This window comes from Salmo trutta, chromosome 6, assembly GCF_901001165.1.
Source record: "Salmo trutta chromosome 6, fSalTru1.1, whole genome shotgun sequence".
NCBI classification, from domain to species: domain Eukaryota; kingdom Metazoa; phylum Chordata; class Actinopteri; order Salmoniformes; family Salmonidae; genus Salmo; species Salmo trutta.
In genome coordinates, this window is record NC_042962.1 from 27,903,769 (window position 1) to 27,921,872 (window position 18,104).

Consider the following 18,104-nt stretch of genomic DNA (forward strand, 5'->3'; position numbering starts at 1 on the left):
TACAGCCGTATTCTAAAATGGATGAAATTTATATTTTTCCTCCTCAATCTACACACAATACCCCATAATGACAAAACAGGTTTTTTGTGAAAACAGGTTTTTAGACATTTTAGCATATTTATTTAAAAAAAAACAGATAACTTATTTTCACAAGTATTCAGACCCTTTGGTGTGAGACTCGAAATTGAGCTCAGGTACTTCCTATTTCCATTGATCGTCCTTGAGATGTTTCAACAACTTGATTGGAGTCCAGTTGTGGTAAATTCAATTGATTGGACATGATTTGGAACGACACACACCTGTCTATATAAGGTCTTACAGTTGACAGTGTATGTCAGAGAAAAAACCAAGCCATGAGGTTGAAGGAATTGTCCGTAGAGCTACGAGACAGGATTGTGTAGAGGCACAGACCTGGGGAAGTACTCCAAAAAATATCTGCAGGTCCCCAAGAACACAGTAGCCTCCATCATTCTTAAATGGAAGAAGTCTGGAAGCATCAAGACTCTTCCTGGGCTGGCCGCCCAGCCAAACTGAGCAATTGGGGGAGAAAGGTCAGGGAGGTGAACAAGAACCCAATGGTCACTCTGAAGGAGCTCCAGAGTTCCTCTGTGGAGATGGGAGAATCTTCCAGAAGGACAACCATTTCTTTGCTAAAATTTCTAAAAACCTATTTTTGCTTTGTCATTGTATGTAGATTGATGAGGAAAAATAAAATGAATCAATTTTAGAATAAGGCTGTAACGTAACTAAATGTGAAAAAAGACAAGGGGTCTGAATACTTTCTGGATGCGCTGTAGAGTGACTGTTGTTAAAGAGTAACAGTAATGAAAAGATCAGCTCTCCAGTTGTGTTATCTTAACATGTTGTGTAATAGAGCAGTGTGCTGACTGCTGAAGTGCTCCATGTGGTTGTTAGGGGCGATGGGGAGTGCATAATTAGCCTCAGTGAGCTAAAGTGAAGTTAGTGAACTGCTGCTTGCTTGGACCGCCAGGGAGTTGAGTCAACCTGAATGACTCAAGGTTGGCTAGGAGCTAGTGAAAGCTTGGAGTGTTGAACTGTGTTTGCATATGCTTTGCCTCATAGGATTGCTTTGCCTCAACACTCTTTCAGGTAAATAAAATGTTCACTCTGACTTGGCTGTGTGGACACAATGCATCTTCAAGTCCCACTGTGGCCCTATAGCAGCCGAGCAACCTGACAAACTTTTTTATAATCAATTAATAAATGATTTCTTATTTACATTGACAACCTGATCACTCCAGTATGTTCTAATTGGCTAAAGCTATCCGTTGCTAGCTATACCTCTTTTCAATTGTATGGGTGGTGACTCAAGAGCTCTAGCACCAAATGGTTCCAGTGCACTGAAGAAAATTATGATTCTTAAATGGTCCTTCCTTCCTCAGCTCTTAAAGTTCCTTGGAGAACTCTTGCCCGATAAAGAATAACCTTTTAGTTAAGTGTGGGATTCTTCGCGTGGCATCTATGGTTCTTCAAAGTTCTAAAAGGTTCTTGAAATGTATGGAAGGCTGCAGATGTGTCCCTTTCATAGCACAGAGCACATTGGGCAGTGTTAACTAGTGTAACATTTCTAGTGTTGATTCAGGGCTTAAATTAACACTGTAAAGAGTCAAATTAACACTAAGTGGTGTAAAATAACCTCAGTGTTGGTGTTAATAACCATAGCTGAACCAAAACCACGCCCATCATTATCATATTTCACAGCATGCATTGATTTTTAGATTTGTTTGTTTCAATATCTATGTTTCTGATTGATTAACTAATCTTATGCTACTCAAATTTAAATAACATACATTTTTCTAAACTAATCAAATCTGTTACTTGGACTTATTGCACCCGTTACTGAAATGGTGGTCCCAGTTTAGATGCTTTAGGTCCCTCAAACTCAACTCTGGGCCTTGAAGCCAGTTCCACTGCTTTATTAATATTTTTTTTTACTGTTCCCCTCTAATCAGGGACTGATTTAGACCTGGGACAGCAGCTGTGTGCAATTAATTATCAGGTAGAACAGAAAACCAGCAGGCTCTGGATCTTGTAGGGTAAGAGTTGAATACCTCTGCTTTAGGTAGTATCATACAGTATCTTAATACTCCCAACCCTAGCAGTCATTCTAAATATAGGTTGCAGGTGAAAACAAATTCAGAATGTTGGATATCCCCACTCTGTCTGGATTGTAATAGGAATAACACGTTACTTTACAGGCCTGATGTGGCCTGTAAACCATGAGTGTCAGGTCACCTTGTTAGGGTTTAACTAGACCCTCAAAATAAGGCCTTACGAAATATAAATTGCCTTTAAACATTGAGTCATTCAATTAGGATCTCACTTGACAAATGTCACATGGTTAAAATGAATGAAAGAAACAATAAATGTCTCTGTTACTAGCAAACACAGTCATGGGTAGTACTCTAAAATTCACTTGAAAGGCACCCTGGGAAATATGTAAATAAGGCTAAACACATTATTTGCATAAAATAAGGTGTTGAGTGTGTGCTCTTCCTCAAAGAACCATCCTATTTAAGGTTCTTATTTGGTTCCAACTGGAACCTTTATTTTTAAGACTAAGCTTCACTGGAAATCACAATTTCTACACCAATGCTTTTAATGGAAATTATTAGGATATAATTCATTATCATAATCACATTAAACGAAACAGGAAGCTCAATAAGCATATATTTAGCATAGGCCAAGAAGTGTTAACACAAAGATTGCATTGGCACAGGCTGCCTTTGTGTTGCCATGGAAATTTCCATGTCTTGGAAGTGGCTTTCCTTGCGCTGAACATGCAAAGGAGTTTTATTTCAGGTACTAGGAAAGCAGGACCTTTAATTTTCCCCCACTTCCTGAATTCAAATGAAATACAGCTGTGTTCCCGTCAGCACTGCGGATCTCGGCACTCATCTGTCAGGAAAGATATCCTTGGAAAGAAATATTCCAAGAGAATGTAGGAGAATGCTTGCGTGGCTCTGTGACTTTCCCCACTGGTTGGAGGCACTTGAAGGTCCATGGTTTGAATCAGAGGAGGTTGGTATCATATCTCTTCATCGTATGTGTTTCTTTGGTGTCCCTCGCCCCCTCACCAACCGGGCCCCAGGGGACAAGTGGGCCCTTTAATGTGGCCTCCAGGCTGTTTGTCCAGATGCGGTGATCTGGAGATTCAGACCCAGAACCTGGATAGACCCCAGATTCCCAGCCCACATAGGGCCAGCCAGGCCCCACTCTGACCTCGCTCTCTGCTGTCTCCACATAGCCTGACTCTGCAGCCATCTGAGCCGCAATAGACACCTGACCACATGTGTTCCAAATGGCACCCTGTTACCTATATAGTCCACTACTTATGACAATGGCACCCTATCCCCTAGGCCCCTCAAACTTAACTCTGGACCTTGAAACCAGTTTCACTACATTTTTTCATTGTTCCCCTCTAATCAGGGACTGATTTAAGTGGGTGCAATTAATTATCAGGTAGAACAGAAAACCAGCAGGCTCTGGACCTCGTAGGGTAAGAGTTGAATACCCCTGCCACAGGTAATGCACAGAGACCCAGGACCTTCATACAATGTATTAAATGTTTTGGTATGATAACCATAACATCCTTTCACTTCGTATGGCTACATTGTGACTATTGATGTAGGAAGGAAAGGAAATATGCTAACTATTTCCCCAAATGTTTATTCATCTGCATTTCTCTCCCTTGTGTAGGGATCCAGGAGGGGACCCAGTGCACTAAGTGTAAGAATGAGTGGGCGTTAAAGACCTCCATAGCACTACTCTACGTGCTGTGCACTCTACTCACCATCGCTGTGGCTGTCCTCGGGTATAAAGGTAAGCAGAGACACACATCTATCTGTCAGTCAAAGTGCATGCATGCCTGCGTCCCAAGTGGCACCCTATTCCCTATGTAGTGCACAACTTTTGACCAGGACCAATAGGGAATAAGGTGTCAACTTTAAAGAGGTAGGGAGAGACATATTGTCATGCTTGTGTGTCCGTCAAAAGGGCATGCTACTTTTGAGACCTAGAATAGAAAGTGTATGTCATTGTTCAACCGAACCTGATTATGCCCGAGCATGTTGTTACTAAAGTCGTGCGATTTGTTGAGAAAGTGATTGTCCAAACTGCGCGTGGGGTCCTTGTTCATATCCTGCCAGGAAATAAGATTACATTGGAGAGTGTGTGTGGGGGGACCAGGCTGTGTATGTGTTGTGTGTTTGTGTGCCTAACATCCCCAGTGACCCCAGTCTGCCCAAACATGACATAGATGCTGTTGGACAATGTTTCATTGTTATTAATTAAGGCTAGTGGGAGAGTCATGGAAACTCTGAGAGATCCCACTCTGTAAGATCATCACACTCTCTGAAACTAAAACAAGCCCTTTTCTCTCTAACGTAACATTTACACACAGTCTGCCACCCGCAGACTGCCCCCTTTTTTTGCTTTTCCACGAAACCTCAGCACCGTTGTCTGTCCTCCCCCTTGCACCCTTCCTGCACCCCTGCACACGTCCCCCCATTCACCCTGTCTCTGTTTATTTAACCAACACCCCCAATCACACCTCCGGGAACCAACCCGCGGCTTTGCGGAGCTCCACTTCCTGCGTTCTGATTTTTCCAGCTTTGGGAAAACTGTCCCGCAACGGTCCGAAGGCCAAACTTAAGACTGTTCTTGTGATAATTGCGCTAAACATTCCCATATGTGTATACGTGTTTTTTTTCCTATTTACAACATCTCAAAATGACACTGGTTTACATCTCTCGTGGTTATTGGGGATTCTCAACTACATTAAAAGTAATGTCCTTTACACTCACACTTGGATTCAGTCAGTCAGCAGTCAATCCTCATCCTTGTTCCCCGCTGCATATTTTAATGCATCCCTAATTTAGACCAGATGAGCGGTGAACTCGGTGCCACTCTAGCAGAACCCACTGAAATTGGGTTTTTACTGGCGGAGCTGTAGTACTGGGCTGTCCAGGGAACCACAGCTCCACAGCCTACACATGCAGTCAGGTCCAGATGGTTATGTGGAGTGAGATCCCAATGCTCTATTCACCTCACATCTGTATTCTGTACTGTAGAATACAGCATATCTCTGACCCTGTGTTCTCTACTCTCACCCATAACAATGTCCTCGCTTTGTCTCTTTATCTCTTTATGGTGTGTATGTGGTCTCCACTGAGATATAGAACCTCCATGATATAGGCTTTCCTTGCAGGCAAGACTAGGGCTGCATCCCCAATGTCATCCTATTCCCTACATAGTGCACTACTTTTGACCAGGGGGCTCTGGTCAAAAGTAGTGCACTATATAGGGAATAGGGTGGCATCTGAGACACGACCCAGTTTGGATGAGGTAGGGATCAGAAAAATATGAATATGAGGAAGGAGAGGACACAGAGAGGGGAATTAGAGGGTGTAGGGGGAGTCTCCCCTCTCTTTGTCCTCACTCAGCACTCCTGCTGCATTCATTTATTTTTCCCTTTCTTTTCCTCTGTTTCTCTCTGTGCTCAGGCTGTGTGCATGGGATCTGTCACTACATTCTGGGCTATAATCAGAGCTTTAGCCAAAATAAGCGGACTTGTCAGGTTGTGTGTATGTGTGTATGCATGCATGTGTGTGTGTGCATGCGTTTGTGTGTGCATGCTCGGTGCCTGCTCAGTGTGTGGGTGTGTGTGTGTTGTGTGTGAGGAAGAGATGACACCCAGAAACCACAGCTGCAGCACAGCTGGCCTACTACACATGCCATAGTAGGGCATAGCTCTTGGACAGATATTATACAGTGTGTGTGTGTATGTGAGTGTTGGTGTGTGTGTATGTGTGTTTGTGTGTGTGTGTTATACAGAGAAACAATGTACAGTAAATGTATGGTTTAAGGTGAATGTGTCTTTCGAGCTCTGTGTGGTACAGTAGTGAATGGTGTCTGGAAATTTGTCTCATTTAGTTTGCAGTGGAAGATTTCATTCAGACTGGCCATACCTATCCAATCTGAGGTAAAACTTCTCTTTCAATCGACAGGGAGTTTTTATAGATCATATGGCTTTCTCCAAACTGTCATAATTGTTTTTGTATTTCAAAAGTATTTTGGGTGATTAGTCATCTATGAAGGTGAAAATGTTAAACATACAGTACCACTCTAAAGTTACACACCTACTCATTCAAGGGATTTTCTTTATTTGACTAACCAAAAAAGTGTTAAACAAATCAAAAATCTATTTGAGATTTGAGATTCTTCAAAGTAGCCAGCCTTTGCCTTGATTACAGCTTTGCACACTCTTGGCATTCTCTCAACGAGCTTCACCTGAAATGTTTTTTCGACAATCTTGAAGGAGTTCCCACATATGGTGAGCACTTGTTGGCTGCTTTTCCTTCACTCTGTGGTCCAACTAATTCCAAACCATCTTAATTGGGTTGAGGTCAGGTGATCGTGGAGGCCAGGTCATCTGATGCAGCACTCAATCACTCTCCTTGGTCAAATAGCCCTTACACAGCCTGGATGTGTGTTGGGTCATTGTCCTGATGAAAAAATAATGATAGTCCCACTCAGCACAAACAAGATGGGATGGCGTATCGCTGCAGAATGCTGTGGTAGCCATTAAAACCTCTTCAAGGATCTGCTACCTAATATTACATACCCAAATCTAACTGCCTGTAGCTCAGGCCCTGAAGCAAGGATATGCATATTCTTCGTACCATTTGAAAGGGAACACTTTGACGTTTGTGGAAATGTGAATGGAATGTAGGAAAATATAACACAATAGATCTGGTAAAAGATAATACAAAGAATAAACCAACCGTTCTTTTGTATTTTTTTGTACCAACATCTTTGAAATGCAAGAGAAAGGCTATAATGTATTATTCCAGCCCAGGTGCAATTTTGGCCACTAGATGGCAGCAGTGTATGTGCAAAGTGTTAGACTGATCCAATGAGCCATTGCATTTTTGTTGCATCAAGACTGCCCAAATGTGCCTAATTTGGTTATTAATAACTTTTCATGTTCAAAATTGTGCACTCTCCTCAAGCAATAGCATGGTATTCTTTCACTGTAATAGCTACTGTAAATTGGACAGTGCAGTTAGATTAACAATAATTTAAGCTTTCTGCCAATATCAGATTTGTCTATGTCCTGGGAAATGTTCTTGTTACTTACAACCTCATGCTTATCGAATTAGCCTGCGTTAGCTTAACCGTCCCGTGGATGGGACACCGATCCCAAAGAAGTTGTTTAAGTGTGCCTTAAATTCTAAATAAATCATAGACTGTGTCACCAGCAAAGGACCCCCACATCATCATACCTCCTCCTCCGTACTTCACGTTGGGAACTACACATGCGGAGATCATCTGTTCCCCTACTCAGCGACTCACAAAGACACGGCGGTTGGAACCAAAATCTCAAATTTGGACTCATCAGACCAAAAGACACATTTCCACTGGTCTATTGTCAATTGCTCGTGTTTCTTGGCCCAAGCAAGTCTCTTTATATTATTGGTGTCCATTAGTAGTGGTTCCTTTGCAGCAATTCGACCATGAAGGCCTGATTCACGCAGTCTTCTCTGAACAGTTGATGTTCAAATGTGTCTGTTACTTGAACTCTGTGAAGTATTTATTGGGGCTGCAATTTCTGAGGCTGGTAACTCTGATGAACTTATCCTCTGCAGCAAAGGAAACTCAGGGTCTTTCTTTCCTGTGGTGGTCCTCATGTGAGCCAGTTTCATCATAGAGCTTGATGGTTTTTGCGACTGCACTTTCAAAGCTTTTGAAATTTTCCAGATTGACTTACCTTCATGTCTTAAAGGAATGTTGGACTGTCATTTCTCTTTGCTTATTTGAGCTGTTCTTGCCATAATATGGACTTGGTCTTGTACCAAATAGGGCTATCGTCTGTATACCACCCTTACCTTGCCACAACACAACCGATTGGCTCAAACGCATTAAGAAGGAAAGAAATTCCACAAAATTCCTCTGACACCGCCTGGTATAGAGGTCCTGGATGGCAAGAAGCTTGGCCCCAGTGATGTACTGGGCCGTACGCACTATCTTCTGCAGTGCCTTGCAGTCGGAAGCCGAGCATTTGCCATACCAGGTGGTGATGCAACCAGTCAGGATGCTCTCGATTGTGCAGCTGTAGAACTTTTTGAGGATCTGAGGACCCATGCCAAATCTTTTCAGTCTCCTGATGGAGAATAGGCATTGTCGTGCCCTCTTCACAACTGTCTTGGTGTGTTTGGAACATGATAGTTTGTTGGTGATGTGGACACCAAAGAACTTGAAGCGCTCAACCTGCTCCACTACAGCTTCGTTGATGAGAAGGGGCGTGTGCTCGGTCCTCCTTTTCCTGTAGTCCACAATCATTTCTTTTGTCTTGATTACGTTGAGGGAGAGGATCTTATCCTGGCAACACACTGCCAGGTCTCTGAACTCCTCCCTATAGTCTGTCTCGTTGTTGGTGATCAGGCTGTTGTGTCGTCGGCAAACTTAATGATGGTGTTGGAGTCATACTGTTGGAGTCGTACTTGGCCATGCATTCATGGAGTACAGGAGGGGACTGAGCACCCCCTCCTGAGGGGCCCCCATGTTGAGGATCATCGTGGCAGATGTGTTGTTACCTACCCTTACCATCTGGGGGCGGCCCATCAGGACGTCCTGGATCCAGTTGCAAAGGGAGGTGTTTAGTCCCAGGGTCCTTAGCTCAGTGGTGAACTTTGAGGGCACTATGGTGTTGAACGCTGAGCTGTTGTCAATGAATAGCATTCTCACATAGGTGTTCCTTTTGTCCAGGTGGGAAAGGGCAGTTTGGAGTACAATAGTGCATTTGTGGATCTGTTGGGGCGGAAAGTAAATTGATGTGGGTCTAGGGTTTTTGGGATAATGGTGTTGATGTGAGCCATGATCAGCCTTTCAAAGCACTTCATGGCTACAGACGTGAGTGCTATGGGTCGGTAGTCATTTAGGCAGGTTAAATTGGTGTTCTTGGGCACAGGGACTATGGTGGTCTGCTTGAAACATGTTGGTATTACAGACTCGGTCAGGGAGAGGTTGAAAATGTCAGTCAACATACTTGCCAGTGTGTCAGCGCATGCTTGGAGTACACATCCTGGTAATTCGTTTGGCCCAGCGGCCTTGTGACTGTTGACCTGTTTAAAGGTCTTACTCACATCGGCTATGGAGAGCGTGATCACACAGTCTTCTGGAACAGCTGATGCTCTCATGCATGCTTCAGTGTTGCTTGCCTCGAAGCGAGCATAGAAGTTATTTAGCTCATCTGGTAGGCTAGTGGCACTGGGCAGCTCACGGCTGTGCTTCCCTTTGTAGTCCGTAATAGTTTGCCAGCCCTGCCACATCCGATGAGCGTGGAGCCGGTGTAGTACTATTCAATCTTAGTCCTGTACTGACACTTTGCCTGTTTGATGGTTCGTCGGAGGGCATAGCGGGATTTGTTTTTAGCGTTCAGGTTAGAGTCCCGCTCCTTGAAAGCGGCAGCTCTACCCTTTAGCTCAGTGCTGATGTTGCCTGTAATCCATAGCTTCTGGTTGGAGTATGTACGTGTGGTCACTGTGGGGACGACGTCATCGATGCACTTTTGATGAAGCCAGTGACTGATGTGGTGTACTCCTCAATGCCATTGGAAGAATCCCAGAACAGATTCCAGTCTACGCTAGCAAAACAGCTTAACCTCTCTAGGGTAGGTGGCACCAAATCGTCCCACCTACGTAACAGCCAGTGGAATCCTGTGGCGCGTTATTCAAATACCTTAGAAATGCTATTACTTCAATTTCTGAAACATATGACTATTTTACAGCATTTTAAAGACAAGACGCTCGTTAATCTAACCACACTGTCTGAATACAAAAAGGCTTTACAACGAAAGCAAAACATTAGATTATGTCAGCAAAGTACCCAGCCAGAAATAATCAGACACCCATTTTTCAAGTTAGCATATAATGTCACAAAAACCCAGAAGACAGCTAAATGCAGCACTAACCTTTGATGATCTTCATCAGATGACACACCTAGGACATTATGTTATACAATACATGCATGTTTTGTTCAATCAAGTTCATATTTATATCAAAAACCAGCTTTTTACATTAGCATGTGACGTTCAGAACTAGCATACCCCCCGCAAACTTCCGGCGAATTTACTAACAATTTACTAAATTACTCACGATAAACGTTCACAAAAAGCATAACAATTATTTTAAGAATTATAGATACAGAACTCCTCTATGCACTCGATATGTCCGATTTTAAAATAGCTTTTTGGTGAAAGCACATTTTGCAATATTCTAAGTAGATAGCCCAGCATCACAGGGCTAGCTATTTAGACACCCAGCAAGTTTAGTACTCACCAAACTCCGATTTACTATTAGAAAAGTTTGATTACCTTTGGTGTTCTTCGTCAGAATGCACTCCCAGGACTTCTACTTCAATAACAAATGTTGGTTTGGTCCCAAATAATCAATAGTTATGTTCAAACAGCGGCGTTTTGTTCGTGCGTTCAAGACACTATCCGAATGGTAAATAAGGGTTACGAGCACGGCGCATTTCGTGACAAAAAAATTCTAAATATGCCATTACCGTACTTCAAAGCATGTCAACCGCTGTTTAAAATCAATTTTTATGCCATTTTTCTCATAAAAAAGCGATAATATTCAGACCGGGAATCTGCGTTTAGGTAAATAGACGAAAGAAAATAAAGCACGGGATCGACTCGTGCATGCGCCTAAGCCCATTATCCTCTTATCGGCCACTTGCCAAAAGCGCAAATGTGTTTCAGCCTGGGGCTGGAATGACATCATTCAGCTTTTTCCCGGGCTCTGAGAGCCTATGGGAGCCGTAGGAAGTGTCACGTTACAGCAAAGATCCTCAGAAAAAAAATGTATGATATGTATGAAATTGTATGAAATGTATGCATTCACTACTGTAAGTCGCTCTGGATAAGAGCGTCTGCTAAATGACTAAAATGTAAAAATGTAAATGTCTTCAATAAACAGAGACAAGAAGAACAAGACCTTGTCAGAGAGGGCACTTCCTTTAAGGAATCTTCTCAGGTTTTTGCCTGCCATATGAGTTCTGTTATACTCACAGACACCATTCAAACAGTTTTAGAAACTTTAGGGTGTTTTCTATCCAAAGCCAATAATTATATGCATATTCTAGTTACTGGGTAGGAGTAGTAACCAGATTAAATCGGGTACGTTTTTATCCGGCCGTGTAAATACTGCCCCCTAGCCCTAACAGGTTAACATCTGCATCATCTGACCACTTCCTCATTAAGCGAGTCACTGGTACTTCCTGCTTTAATTTTTGCTTGTCAGCAGGAATCAGAAAGATAGAGTTATGGTCAGATTTGCCAAATGGAGGGCGAGGGAGAGCTTTGTACGTGTCTCTGTGTGATGTTTAAAGGTGGTCTAGAGTTTTTTTTCCTCTGGTTGCACATGTGACATGCTGGTAGAAATGAGGTAAAACGGATTTAAGTTTCCCTGCATTAAAGTCCCTGGCCACTAGGAGCGCTGCCTCTGGATGAGCATTATATTTTTTGCTTATGGCTTTATACAGCTCGTTGAGTGCCGTCTTAGTGCCAGCATCAGTTTGTGGTGGTAAATAGACAGCTACGAAAAATATAGATGAAAACTCTCTTGGTCTATAGCTTATCATGAGATACTCTACCTCAGGTGAGCAAAACCTTGAGACAAATCGACACAGACCGCCACCCCTTGTCTTACTGGAGGCACCTGTTCTATCTTGCCGATGGACCGAAACACCCAGCCAGTTGTATGTTATCCATGTCATTGTTCAGCCATGACTCTGTGAAACATAAGATATTACAGTTTTTAATGTCCCATTGGTAGGATAGTCTTGATCAGAACTCATCCATTTTATTATCCAAAGGGGATTACTCACTCGCCGTCGGATCCTTACCAGGCACCCCGACCCATGTCCCCAATATCTCTGTATCTTCTTCATGCGAATGATGGGGATTTGGGCCTTGTTGGGTGTCTGAAGTAAATCCTTCGCGTCAAAGAAAAAGAAAAATGCTTTGTCCAGTACGAGGTGAGTAATCGCTGTCCTTCCCTGTAGCTCAGTTGGTAGAGCATGGTGTTTGCAACACCAGGGTTGTGGGTTTGATTCCCACGGGGGGCCAGCACAGAAAAAAATTGTATGATATGTATGAAATTGTATGAAATGTATGCATTCACTACTGTAAGTTGCTCTGGATAAGAGCGTCTGCTAAATGACTAAAATGTAAATGTAAAATGTCCTGATATCCAGAAGCTCTTTTCGGTCATAAGAGACGGTGGCAGAAACATTATGTACAAAATAAGTTGCAAATAACGTGAAAGAACACACACAATTGCACAATTGGTTAGGAGCCCGTAAAACAGCAGCCATCTCCTCTGGCGCCATCTTTTACAACTTTTGATTCCATATGTTATTTCATAGTTTTGATGTCTTCACTATTATTCTACAATTTAGAAAATAGTAAAATAAAGAAAAACCCTTGAATGAGTAGGTGTTTCCAAATTTTGACTGGTACTGTACATCCATCCACCAGGCTGAGAAGGCTACATCCCGAGTGGCATTTGATTTCCATATACAGGCGACTTGAGTTTCCCAAAATATTAGGACGTCTACTCTGTACGAAGCCATTTTACATCATAATTTTATGACTTCTCTGTTTCAAGTCTGGAGACATTTCTAGGAATGGTTGGAAATGTTGTTTTGATCTTTTGTTTCCTGCAATGGAAAGAGTGGGATCCTGGGAGGATTATACGTTCAGAGAGTTTATGTAGTAAACACTTTCTCAAACATGCGAAAGCAATTACTTCTGAGTTTCACAAACACTACTACATGTCTATGACACCACCCATACCAGGCCCATATCCAGAAAGTGACTCAGAGTAGGAGTGCTGATCTAGGATGATCATTGCCTTAAATCTTAATGAATAAGTAGGGGGTGGGACCTGATCCTAGATCAGCACTCCTACTCTGAGACGCTTTGTGAATATGGGCCCAAGTCAACACTATCAGGTAGGAGTGCTTCTAACACCACAGCACTCTTGATAAGACACTCACCTGAAATAAATTCTATCTAAATGGGGAAATGTACTTTTGGGCTGAATTCCATGTTACGCATGCATGTTAATATGGCATGAATCAAGCGATTCAGTCTACTCCCATTTTAGCTTAGCACAATTACAGACGAACACATGCAAGTCGTTAAAAGCATGTATGAAGTTCTGGGTTTCTATTTCCGCAGGGCATTTCTTTCCATTGTTTGCTGACAATGAGAAAAGTACACTCATCCTTGGCGGGTTTAAAGAATGACACATTGTTATTTCTCTGTCTCTCATCTCTCGTTTCCAAGCGGTTGCCTTCCATTCTCTCTGTCGTTGTTAGTTAGATGTTCTGTCATCACTCTACTTCTTCCTTAATTGGGATGTTCCATGAAATGAGTGCCTTTTGCTTCCCTTTGATATTTTAAGTAGAAATTGTGCACTAATATAGAATTTTAAAATCTGGTTATATTCAATTAAGTGCCCTTTAATATAGACCATGTGGAAAATCCAATAAATTTGCATTTTGACATGCCCCTCTGTGCACCCTCTGTGATTTCCAGGAAGATTTTAACCCACTTAACCCCAACATTTCTCAACGTTTTTACCATCAGTGTAAAGTGTAAAGCCCTAGTTATTTTGTTGCTTTTACAAAGTCATTTCTGAAGATGATTATTTACTTCATGTGATTAGTGATTAATTTTAAATTAAAAGAAAAACCTGTCCCTCATTTTAAGGTCGACCCTCCCACTTGGCACACACTGGTTGAATCTATGTTGTCACCACGTCATTTCAATGAAATTACGTTGAACCAATGTGGAATACACGTTGAACTGACGTCTGTGGCCAGTGGGCTGTTATGTGAACTGAACTGTCGTTTTAATATGGTGGAACTGTTCCTTTTCAAATATTTTTTAGCTCTGTCACGCCTGGGTGCCAGGCTGCTCATCGTTACGCACACCTGTCACCATCGTTACGCGCATCAGCGCTTCATTGGACTCACCTGGACTCCATCACTTTATTGATTGCCTCATCTTTATCTGTCTATTCCTCAGTTTGATCCCCATGTCAGCATTAATGTTGTTTTGTCCCCCTGTCCAGACGCTGTCCTTGTTTTGTTTCATGTCGGTTATTTATTAAATATTCACTCCCTGTACTTGCTTCTCGTCTCCCAGCGTCTGTTCTCACAAGCTCTGTCTGTCTGTGGCCTCTTCTGTCATGGGTCCTCTTCCTCGGTGCGCACTGTCACTGTTTCCGTTTCCAATTTGTCCAGCTGTGTCTGTAACATTTCACGGAAACCCGATTTCATGTCTGCATCGAAGTAGAGGTCCTTATACCTAGCATCGAGCATGGTGGCGACACAGTAAAGAGGCTCAGAGAGAATGCCACTGAATCACTTGTTTACAGCCTTTAGTAGAGTACTTTTGCAAGTTTTAACCACGTGGTCTGTATCAGCAGTTTTGTTGAGCAGGCGTTTCAATGCCATGACAGAGGGTATCACGTCTGCTGGAGACGCAGTTGATGAGCTTATTCCCGAGTCAGTGGTTCGAATGGAGCTAGGAGTGTGTTCATGTTTACAAGTTTCAAACATGTTCTCAAATGGCAGCAGCAGTATGAGAACCAGCACATTCTTGAGCATGCAATACGGCTTTCCTCAGTACGAAATCCTTGTCGACCCACTGTGCTGTCAGACTCAGCATGCTCATGGGGCTGACATCGCTGGTCCAAATGTCAGTCGCGAAGCTAATAGCATTGACGCCCATAGCAAGTAGCTCATGGATGTGCATTTCAACAATACTGTGAAACTCCGGTAGGATAACATCTGAAAAATAGCGTCTACTTGTTAGTGTTTATCGGTTCTTGAGATGCTCGACCAGTCGGCGAAAGCCAGCATCATCCATGAGAGAGATTGGTTTATTGTCAAGGGCAATGAATTCCATTATCTTGGCGTTTAATGGATTTCGCCTTTGAGTTGTCTCGCTGAAATGTTCTTACTCTCATATGACTGCTCGACTTGAACTTGTTTAGTTGTGTGCTCTTAGTTTTTTTCAGATTTTCTTTTAAGTAGTCGCTGAACGTCTGGGGGTGGTGCACTTTCAAGTGAGTAATTAGGTTTGTGGTATTGAAAGATTTCCCTTTCTCACGTCCTGAGGAAATAATAGCAGCACAAACGTTGCAGATGGCCTTTTTGTTATCTTCCTTTGAAACTTCAAAATAGATCCACACAGCAGACATTGTGGGCTAGGTTAGGAATGCTGTGTTGCACATGTAGCGCTGTATTTTTCGTGGCGTCATTACGTCATCTACCTACGTTATATAGGTATGCACGTCAGCTTTGACATCGGTTTTGCACATTGGCGTTAAACTAGATGCCGATGTTGTCATTTTAGCTAATATCGGCCGATTCTGATATGATTACCGATATATAGTGCGCCCTTAGTTGTAACCCCTGTGGTCTCCAGTTAGATGGTTAGAGATGGCTCCCTAGCCTGTGGAAGTGATGGTGGTGGGGTGATTCCATGGAATCCCAGACACATTCCAGAGGAAATGAAGGGTCCAGTAGCCTGACACAGCGTCTGTCTCCTTAGGGTACCCTTTGATCCCCCTGTTTACTGAGGACCCCCCTCGGGTTGCTTCCTGTCCCCCAGGGTCCCTCCAGTGTCTCTGTCCTACCCCCTCCTCTCCGGACCCTACTCCCTCTGACCACCCACCCACTCTGTGCTCATCTGCCAGTGTCTTCAGTGTCTCACGCTCAGTCTTCATGGACACACCCAATCATTGAGACATTATGGTGTATTACATGACCATTTTCCTAATCCTAAAGCATGTGATTGCTGAGGCGACCATTATTACATACCCACCAGACATATATCTTATATATTGTGTCTGAGTGAGGTTTCATAATCATTCTTTCTGATCCCTTTTATACATGGTGTCTGTGATTGCAGGCTATTCTGCCCATCCTTCTCAGACTCGTAATATTGTATGGAGCCACTGTGCTGAAGAGCTAACCCTGAACTGTGTTGTGTTGTTTGTGTTGCAGTGGTGCAAAAGGTTGACAATGTGTCCGAAGGTATCGAGAGCTATGGGGGGAAGATCATTGCTGTGGAAACAGACTTGAAAAAGCTAGGTGAGTTTCCCCACTACCTAGCAAGTTGACCATGCATAATCCTTTGTAACTTAAGCCTGTGCATTGTGTTGAATAATAACAGTTAAGAGTTACTGTTTTTACTGAAGTCTTTGATTGAAGTCTCTTTAATCTTTGATTGAAGAGTAACCACACCAACCATTATGTAATAATTTCTTTCACACCATGTCCCCAGATGACCAGACTGGGGAGAAGTCGGAGAACACTACCACAGAGATCCAGGCCTTTAAGAACAACATCCGGGCTCTGCAGCGGCAGCTGTCTGAGGTGGCAGAGAGGAGCAACAGTAACCGGGCAGCCCTGGGTCGTCTGCAGGATTCTGGCCTGGACATGCAGGGCAGCCAGGGCTCCATACAGGGTCTGCTGGACGCCAACACGGCCACGCTGAAGTCTGTCAATGGCACCCTGCGGGCCTACGGAGGCACCATGGAGGGTCTTCAGGAGGACACGGCTCGGCTGCAAACGGAGCTCCAGGAGCAGGTTCGGCAGCAGAGCCAGGCCCTGCTGAGCATCGGGAATCTTAACCTCACCCAGGCCCAACAGAGGGGCCTAATCTCGGCTTTGCAGAGATCTGTGGATGACACCAGCCAGGCCATCCAGAAGATCCGAAACGACTTCCAAAGCCTGGAGCAGACGGCCAGGCAGACGAAGTCGGATGCTGATTGGCTGAAGGAGAAGGTGCAGAACCTCCAGGTGCTGGCCTCCAATGCCTCTGCCCTGGCCAAGTCCAACAACGACAGCCTGGAGGACGTGGGATCTCAGCTGGCCTCGCTGTCTGGACAGCTCCAGAACACCTCCAGCTTGGCAGAGAACCACGACCAGACTCTCAGGGAGATCATGGACCAGCAGCGCAACCACGACAACCTCACCTCCTCTAAGTTCGACCAGCTGGAGATACGCCTGGACGAGTCAGAGGGGAGCATCGACCGCGTGACAGGCAACATCAGCTTTACTACTCAACTCCTGGGCGCCATCAACCTGAACCTCAACGAGCTGCGCACCTGCGCCGAGACAGTGGGGCGCCACTCCGACTACCTGTCCGACTTGAATGCCACCGTGTCAGACGTGAGGTCAGACGCCACCACACTGAGGTCGCAGCAGGACGACCTGGTGGCCCGCCTGGACAAGGAGGTCACCAGTCTCTCCATCATCATGGAGGAGATGAAGCTGGTAGACAGCAAGCACTCACAGCTCATCACCAACTTCACCATCCTACAGGGTAATTAAAATGAAAACACATTTACATGCGTCGAATACAACTGGTGTAGACTTTACCGTGCAATGTTTGCTTATGAGCCCTTCCCAACAATGCAGAGTTTAAAAATAAAATAAACTCAGCAAAAAAAGAAACGTCCTCCCACTGTCAACTGCGTTTATTTTCAGCAAACTTAACATGTGTATATATTTGTATGAACATAACAAGATTTAACAACTGAGACATAAACTGAACAAGTTCCACAGACATGTGACTAACAGAAATTGAATAATGTGTCCCTGAACAAAGGGGGTGTCAAAATCAAAAGTAACAGTCAGTATCTGGTGTGGCCACCAGCTGCATTAAGTACTGCAGTGCATCTCCTCCTCATGGACTGCACCAGATTAGCCAGTTCTTGCTGTGAGATGTTACCCCACTCTTCCACCAAGGCACCTGCAAGTTTGCAAGTTCCCGGACATTTCTGGAGGGAATGGCCCTAGCCCTCACCCTCCGATCCAACAGGTCCCAGACGTGCTAAATGTGATTGAGATCCGGGCTCTTCGCTGGCCATGGCAGAACACTGACATTCCTGTCTTACAAGAAATCACGCACAGAACGAGCAGTATGGTTGGTAGCATTGTCATGCTGGAGGGTCATGTCAGGATAAGCCTGCAGGAAGGGTACCACAAGG

At 43.9% G+C, this 18,104-nt stretch overlaps 1 protein-coding gene across 2 annotated transcripts in view; it reads left to right on the forward strand.

Moving 5' to 3' along the window:
- The window catches only part of LOC115195794 (collectin-12), a 66,187-nt gene that overhangs the window by 44,055 nt on the left and 4,028 nt on the right, over positions 1-18,104 (forward strand). For both annotated transcript variants that reach the window (XM_029756053.1, XM_029756052.1), the window contains 3 exons: positions 3,721-3,843; positions 16,114-16,200; positions 16,394-17,437. In XM_029756053.1, coding sequence (XP_029611913.1) covers positions 3,721-3,843; positions 16,114-16,200; positions 16,394-17,437 — 1,254 coding nt within the window. The remainder of the gene's footprint in view (positions 1-3,720; positions 3,844-16,113; positions 16,201-16,393; positions 17,438-18,104) is intronic.